This window comes from Diadema setosum, chromosome 11 (assembly GCF_964275005.1).
Source record: "Diadema setosum chromosome 11, eeDiaSeto1, whole genome shotgun sequence".
Classification (NCBI taxonomy): domain Eukaryota; kingdom Metazoa; phylum Echinodermata; class Echinoidea; order Diadematoida; family Diadematidae; genus Diadema; species Diadema setosum.
In genome coordinates, this window is record NC_092695.1 from 10,431,697 (window position 1) to 10,440,071 (window position 8,375).

General features: G+C 41.2%; 1 protein-coding gene across 1 annotated transcript; it reads left to right on the plus strand.

Moving 5' to 3' along the window:
* Positions 1–3,092: 3,092 nt before the first annotated feature.
* On the plus strand, positions 3,093–7,950 carry LOC140235121 (mitochondrial ornithine transporter 1-like). Its single transcript, XM_072315161.1, has 5 exons — positions 3,093–3,223; positions 4,105–4,501; positions 4,926–5,098; positions 6,464–6,622; positions 7,803–7,950. Exons 1-5 carry the CDS (start codon positions 3,109–3,111, stop codon positions 7,931–7,933), a joined length of 975 nt encoding a protein of 324 aa, XP_072171262.1. The 5' UTR covers positions 3,093–3,108; the 3' UTR covers positions 7,934–7,950.
* The last annotated feature ends 425 nt before the right edge of the window (positions 7,951–8,375 follow it).

Consider the following 8,375-nt stretch of genomic DNA (forward strand, 5'->3'; position numbering starts at 1 on the left):
CTTTCACGCCAGGCCATTTCCAATATCCGGGAGGTCACATGATCTGAATGCCCTTTCAAAAGGTCGCGCTGTCGACCGTGCTGCTACACCAACACTCAAGCAGCGCATCGCACGCACGCAAAAGATTTCCGCAGAGATCAATGCGCCATTTTGAATTCTGCAACGATGAACCCTGACGGTGTTAGGGAATCCGCCAGAAAGTATCATTTTTTGGTTCCACGGACTTATCACGAGGGCTCTCAATGGACTTACGAACCTTCTGTAATACAAGCATGCACTTAAGGTGAGTAACGTTTGGTAACGTGTACATTGTTTATAAAGAACGTATAAATTTTCATAAGTTTTGTAGTTGTGTTGTGGTTCCCCACTTTGTAGGTGCCCGCTCGTTGGTCAGACGCTGTATTCGCGTAGCGTATTAACAGCGTCTGGTCGGGCTAGACGTGACGATACAATCGCTTATGACCTAGAACTAGTCCTAGATCTAGCTGGCTTAAAATATAAATTTAACCCAGCCTGGTAGGGGGTATTTAAGACGAGTGTTATTGTTTTAATATCACTGCCACTGGCCTGGTTACGCCAATTTGTAGTGTATTTACTTAGTAATAGTATGGTTGGGGCACCACCTATCGGCAGGGCACCTTCCCATCGGCGCCCTGCGTATCATGGCTGTTTGCATATAGAACGAAAAAGTACGCGCGGGATTAAGTGTCATTAGCTATAAAAACAAAAATGAAGAAACGAAAATCAAACTCAAACAAACCAAGCTAAAAATTACACATCCGCTCAGTAACGACGCATGGCTGTGAAATTCACGTGTATTTTTACGTATGGCCTGTGAAATTCACGTGAATACCTATGGCTATGCTGTGAAATTCACGTGTAAACCTATGGAGGGGAGGGGGTGCCGATCGCAAGGTTCCCTTTTTAGCTGCGCGAAGAAAACGGAACGCACGCACTAAAATTGCGCTATTTTAAAACGGAGATTCATAATCAACGAGACGGTCACGACATTCAAAACTGCAGTATTTATGTCATATTTGAGGTAAGAATTAGGCGGATTTGTATTATATTTTTAGAATAAACAAGCTACAGATCCTTAGGGTGACGATACGTGGTACCCCCAACCCTACTAGTCTGTACTGTAGTCTGTAGAAGTTTCTACTAGACCTACTTTACCATAATATTTTTACTACTACTTAACTCAGTGGCATGGCATGGGCCATGCCGCCCATGTACTATGTTCATGGCAGTGTCGGTGAATAAAGGGCAGCCAACATGGCCAAAGATGAACCTCTCTGGAAGTTGGAACAGAGGATGTTGTTCTTGTTCAGTGTACACTTGTTGTTGTGTAGCCATCTGTACATTGACTGTAGGATGAATAACCTAGGTTAGGGTCACCATCCAGATGCTGACTGAACAGTGAAGGTGAAGGTGAACCTGTGCCAAAGACTGTTAGATCTATATTGTAGATGAAACAAGGAACTACTTCATTCAACATTTCACAATTTCATTAGAGTATACATGTGTATGCAGGACTGTACACTAATCCATTTCAGGCTGGAAAACCTGCTCATGAGGGGGACTCCTGCTGCTCCTAAGGGCTAAGGATCCCTCCTCCTCACGAGCATGCATGGCCAGGTTGCTCATGAACCCCTTTGGGGCAAGATGCTCATGAGGCCTTCTGTTCACCTCTCATCCATCTCACATCTGACATACAAATTGTCGCAAGTTCACACAGTGATTTTGTTTTGTTTTTTTTGTTACACACACATGTCCATCCTCCATGATGAAAAGACAACCCCCCCAAAAAAAAAAAAAAAACAAAAACCAACAACGCTGTCTGCACATTTTGACAAAAATCAAGTTTTAATCAACAAATGTTCAGTGACCCACCGAAAACGTGTGCCAGCGGATTTGCTCAATGCAGGGCTGCCGCACCTTTGGCCTGATCTGGCTCGAAATTTTGGGTGCTTTTTTTTCTTGGGCTCTTGCTTCTCCACGCAGGAATCAGCCCCATAAAGGTGAAGTCTGCCATCATTTTACAAATATTCGTAAAGAGAAAAATAAAAATCAGAAATAATGGTTAACCTAATCTTCTGCATGTATTCCAAATTACTATTCTACACAGATAGAGTAGGTGGGTATTCACATTTGTCAGCAAACTAATTACTTTGTAGGTATTAAGGGTTTACTTTGTGAATTCTGTCATCCACCAGCCTTTGGGCGTCTTTCGTGCAAGCGTCTTGTGGCATCCAGCGCAGATAGCGCATGAAATGGGTGTCCAGTTTTCCTTGCATCCAGCATGATGCATTGCACAAAATGTGGGATTTAGATGCTGATAGGTCATGCATGATTGCTGCTATATTCCATACAAACCTGATGCGATCACTTGCGTAAAACTTGTTGAACAATGCAATTGTTTTTCTATCTTCCCTTCATCAGACTAGTTCTCTGTCTGACTGGCTGCAACAAAGATATATTTTTACTCGTCATGTCAGACCATAATTCCTGAAAAGTTACTTTCCCAACGGTGATTTTACCGGTCTGGACTGTCAGACCGGTGCCAGTGTGCAGCCTTGGTATATATGGTCTACATGTAACCACACTGCTTAGTGATGGTAAGTGATGGTAGTGATGGTAAAGAACTAGAACTAGTAATTTGTATCAATTGACATTTGTGTACAGTTCTGCACGATGTACTGTAATGTAATCATAGTAAAACAATATGATTTTATGCTCATGTATTTGTAAATGTCTACCTGTATATCATAATCATATAGTTGTAAATGTCTGTGGATAGAAATACTTCTCAGATTGGGATACTTTGATCTGTGTAGATGCTATGCCCTCTCTAAATTGTGTGTGATGAGTATGTATTCCTTCAAGTATTTTGTGTGTTTTGATCCTTTTTCAGTACAAGATACACTGGATGGTGGAGTCTTGGCTATTCAGGCTACCCTTGACTGTCTGGGGTTTCTTCTGATGGGCATGTACCAGGGATACTAATACTCATGATAGCAACAAAGTGAGTGAACGGACAGACAAACCTACTCTGTAGCAAAGTAGGTGACAGTGACACCGAGTGCAATAGACATATCTTGAACAGTCATGGAAGGAATGGCATCATCAGCACCTGGAGGTAACCAGGCACCTGCCCTGACCCCATCGAGAAAGATGGTGGAGTTATACGAGGCAACTGTTGACTTCACAGCTGGAGCTATTGGTAATTTAATTACATCTTATATCTATCTCTATCTATCTATCTATCTATCTATCTATCTATCTATCTATCTATCTATCTATCTATCTATCTATCTATTTATTTATCTACGTACAGTCAAACTTGTACAGTCAACCTCACCTAGGTCAAATCTATTTGGACTGAGGAAATAGCTTTGACTTTGAGAAAATTAAAAAAAGTGGCCACTATAGACAGTTGGATGCTATTTACTGGGTATGTAACATGGCTTTTTCTTGAGGGGAATCGGTTTCAGTGGCGGTACACAGCAGGTAGCTGCTATTAACTGGTGACAGCTAAAGCAGATTTGACTGTATCTATTTATGTACATTTGTATACCCACTTATGTGTGTGTGTTTGCAATAAAATTTTCCACATCCTGTTTGATGGGTACCAGTGAATTTGATAAAGAGCAATTGATGTAAAAATGTAGCTGTCTGTGTTACATCTCTTCAAGGTTCTGCTGTTTTCATGGTTTGTGATGATCATATTTATTCAGTATATTTTGGAGGACCACTTATGAGCTTACGAGAGCCAAAGGCTAAAGCTATTGTAATAGCTGTTCATGCACTGCCCATCTTGTGTCCCTGGTCGTAATAAAAGTTGGGTACTACCTTTTATTACAATCTTATTGTTTTTAGATAACTCAGCCATTTCAAAACCACTTTTCATTAAATAAACTAATTGTCACTGTCATTGTAGGATACACTTATCTTTATTATTTATTCTTCTGTGAATTGATACAATTTCGGTCAGCATTCAAAATACCAGAGGATTGTATATTTGGTATTACATATAATTAGCAGTATAATGAAACACTTTCACAGAGTTCATGTTTCTTTGCGTCGTGGATATGTCCTTCTCAGGCGGGGTAGCGTGTACGATTGTAGGTCAGCCGTTTGACACGGTCAAGGTTAAGATGCAGACCTATCCACACCTCTACAAGAGCTCCATGCATTGCCTGAGGCACACGCTGGGCAAGGAAGGGGTGCGGGGTCTCTTCGAGGGTACGACGCCGGCTCTGGCTGCCATTGTCGGAGAGTCGGCGGTGCTGTTCATGTGCTATGGGCTGTGCCAGAAGGGGGTGAGCCAGGCGGTAGGCAAGGAACACGTGAGCCAGCTGACGTCGGTACAGAAGGCGCTGTCGGGATCATTTGCCGCATTCTTCTCGTCGCTGGTGCTCTGCCCAACGGAGCTGGTCAAGTGCCGCATGCAGGCGATGACCGAAGTAATGGCAGTCTCTGACACGATACACAAGAAAATGTGAGTTTAGCAATAGTGTTCTGGTCTCGTTCTGAAGTTATGTTTGTTTGTTTGTTTGCATTCTGTGTACTTGATGGATGTATTACTTTGGAAACTTGTAAGTAAGGTGTCAAACAGTTTTCCTACATAATACTCAGGGAAAATATGAGACCAGGTTATTTGTTTTTTTGCTTTTGTTTTCAAGGTTTTCTACAATATTGTAAGTACTTTTATAGGGGTATTTTCTTTTGTGATAATTTACTTTCTTACTAAGATGGTAAGTGATGGAACAAAGAACTTGTAATGTTTTGATGTAGAGAAGAATGAATGTCAGTAAGTATTGGATATGACTGTTTATACTGCACTGGTATTGATATGAAATTGTGATAAACCCGTTGACCAGGGCTGATTTTGTCTCTTTAATATCATCGTGTGTGTCTCTCAGTGGGCCCTGGCAAGTGACCAAGGACCTAGTCAAGCAGGACGGGCCCTTGGGACTCTTCCAGGGACTGACCAGCACCTGGCTACGTGAGATGCCTGGCTACTTTGCCTTCTTCTTTGGCTATGAGATGAGCAAGGAGCTACTGACACCAGCAGGAAAGACACAAGAAGAGCTGAGTAAGCATTATGTCCTGACATATTCTTAAAAGTCTGAGCCTTGTCCAAAGTATATGTGACCCGCTTCAACAAAAGGGTCCTAAAGTCGCTGACGGGTGAGCCGAGAAAATCGACTTTGAAGTCAGATCACCAAAATCTGTCAAAACATTCGGATTTCTGTTTTACATAATTTTGTAGTCTAATGTATCTTCTATCATCTGCCGAAATTTCGAAGCTAAATGATCAAAGGAAAGGCCTGAAAATAGCATTTTTCTGGGCCATGCTTGGCTCGCCCCGTCAGCGACTTTAGGATCCTTTTGTTGTAGCGGGTCACATATATTCATATAATATCTTTTGTAACCTTACGTTCTGCAGACTCTTTCCCTGCCAATTGAATGAACAGCATCAGAAAGTGTGTTGTTTGTAACTTATTGAAAGTAGAGATAATGACAGGATAACTGTGATGAACTTGTATGATAAGTAGGTCGTGCAAGTACAGAATATAAGTTTATTAAATTAGACATATAATGATAGAACATTAGAGGTATGATTTATAGATTTTGCAAATGAGATGGAATAATGCCACAGCAAAGTGTGGAGGGATGGCAAAAAGAGAATAGGGTCTCCTATGACATAATGAAAGTTCATGAAAACAATGCATACCAGGGATATCTATCAACTTTCAAGGCATGTTCCTCCAAGATTTAGTTTGTGACCCCTGAATCTGAAAGCAACTGGAATACACTGAAGATATTCAAAGAATCTGTGAGGAAATTTTGACATTACTGTCACTTTTCTTTCCTTCGTTGATCAGCAGTTTGAGTCTGAGATTTGAAAATTTGTACTGGGATGCCACATGCTGCAATTAAAGGAAATTAAATGTAGGGTTTGGGTGATTTCCCAGAAACAGGCTACAACCAAAGCCTGTTGGATGGCAGTTCAACATGAATATTTATAGGAGTCATTGTTGCTGGTGAAGTGGATAGTGCACTCTTTCTTCCAGAGGGCCCTTGGTTCAATCTGCACCACAGCGCATCGGTCCCACAGCAAGACATTTGAACCCATGATGCTTTACTTTACAGCACAGCATCATGCATCATTACCACAGCATTTTGTACAAGTGCAGTATAAAAGCATAACAGCTATTGTTATCATTACAAGATCGCTGCATGATTTTGCATGATTTACATTACTTTTTTTGTTTAATCGTACCACAGTAAGTTATATATATGTGAAGCTTCTCTCTTTCTTATGGACTGTGACAACAATTTGAAATTCCATGCATTCAAATGCTGTGATGTGCCTCCAGAAATTAAATCCTGTGGAGATTCTCCTGAAATTGTATCCTGTTTTTATCACAAATCCCCCACCCTATCCTCCCACAAGGCTTCCCAAGACTGGCCCTGGCAGGTGGAGTGGCTGGAGCTAGCCTGTGGACAGCCATCTATCCCATTGATGTGGTCAAGTCAAGAATTCAGGTCCAGTCTCTGGTGGGCAAGATGCCGGGATTTCTTCCAACCTTCATCAATATGGTCAAGACAGAAGGTATTTATAATTTGCATGGAAATGCCATTCAGATAACAACAATGATTTCAATAGTAATCCATCACATTTATGAAATAGGTTTCATGTATGACAGGTCAAGCTAGTAGTGTCTACCTTTCCAAGTCTTTCAAATGGAAAGAAGTGCACCTGAAATCAGAACTCAATTGATGAACACCTCAGGCTAGGAATTGCTTAACGTGCTTTAAGCAGTACAATCAAGTGAATGTAAATCACAGTTGTTTACAGATAAAAAAACCAAACAAACAAACAAAGAAGATTGATGAGGAGCAAACTCATTTCTACAACACACTCACAAACAGACCTTGCCATATGATGAGCTCTTACGGCTGGATATTATTGGGATGATCATATTCCTGGGCACCAAACCCAGATTCATTGTGGAATAGTGGAGTCAGTGTGCATAGTTGATAAATCAGCAGGTTAAGTTGGTTTCAAAACCTTGTAGAGAGAATGACGTGTAGAGCCAGGTATTGGTACGTGTTAAACTTGATAGACAGCATTTACCACTTTATTGACAACTGTTTTGGGCATCCATTGCTGTGAATGTTTTGGCTGCATCAATTCAGCTCATTCTCTTCTTCCTTTTAGTACCATTTTCCCATATTCTCAGGTAAAAAGGAATGGCTTTCTTGATCACGTACCAGCATTTGTCGAAGTATAAAACCTGAATGCCTTCACCCAGACATGACTTTTGTCAATTTTTAAAGGGGTCTTTTACTGTACACGGACAATAGCTCAAATGGCTTCATAACCACATGGCTTTTCTTTATCTTCTGTCAAATTCACTTCAAAATAACAATTGTATGTAATGATGTGTACTGGAATGCAAACAGACAGCACTACCATCAGTACCTTTCCAGCGATGGAAATAAGATTCATTTTTACTGTTTTTTCCCACTGATTTTCTGTCCTGAGGAACAACATTAGGACATTAAAAATAAGTTAAAATCTTTAACCACAACATGCCTTACTGGTGCTTTTTGTATCTTTCCCCACAAAGCCACCAAAAAAGCTGAGGTGCAGTTAAAACACAGTTGCAGTTAGTACACTAGGAAATCATGCCATTCAGTGGTATACTGCACACTACAGAAATATGAAAATTTAGGAAGGGTTTTTATAGCACTAATGTAGAGATTGCACACATTTTCACATTTGACAGGTGTAGCGTCTCTATTCAGCGGTGTCTACCCGTGCATTATACGAGCCTTTCCCGCTAACGCTGCCATGCTCATCGCATACGAAGGAAGCCGGTCGTGGATGCGTAATCATCGTCCCGGCTGGATATCATAACACCTTGTGCACCGTCACGCCACTTTCCCTCCCGACACTGATAGGATATATCGATGGACGCGCAAAGGATGTTCTTGGAGGATGACTTAAATCCTGCACAGTCCTTCTGTGTCTGATGCAGTAGTGTGGTGTGAGCAAATGCAATTATATCCGTGCATGTCCTCGAAGGTGATTGGAGCAGATGCTTGCACATTGAAGAGGGCACTCTTTCAGCTGGGTAAATCTTGTGTGTGTTTTGGCACTTGCCATGTGATCATGTCTGATTATTCGCTGCAGGTAATTCAGAGGAGAGGCTTATAACTGGTGACTGAAAAAGTGTGTTTCTTTCAATGTATGAAATGCTGCTACTTTCTATCTTCCCCCTTCTCTCTCTTTCTATCTCTCTTTTTCTTTCTCTATCACTTCCTATCTGTCTTTTAACATGTGTTTGCTACAAGTTACT

What these genes read in the sequence shown, in the direction of transcription:
- LOC140235121 (XM_072315161.1), top strand. Translation starts at nt 3,109, where the DNA reads ATGGAAGGAATGGCATCATCAGCACCTGGAGGTAACCAGGCACCTGCC. An exon ending in GACACGATACACAAGAAAAT is followed by an intron (nt 4,502 to 4,925) that starts GTGAGTTTAGCA and finishes TGTGTCTCTCAG; the next exon opens with TGGGCCCTGGCAAGTGACCA. An exon ending in CAATATGGTCAAGACAGAAG is followed by an intron (nt 6,623 to 7,802) that starts GTATTTATAATT and finishes CACATTTGACAG; the next exon opens with GTGTAGCGTCTCTATTCAGC.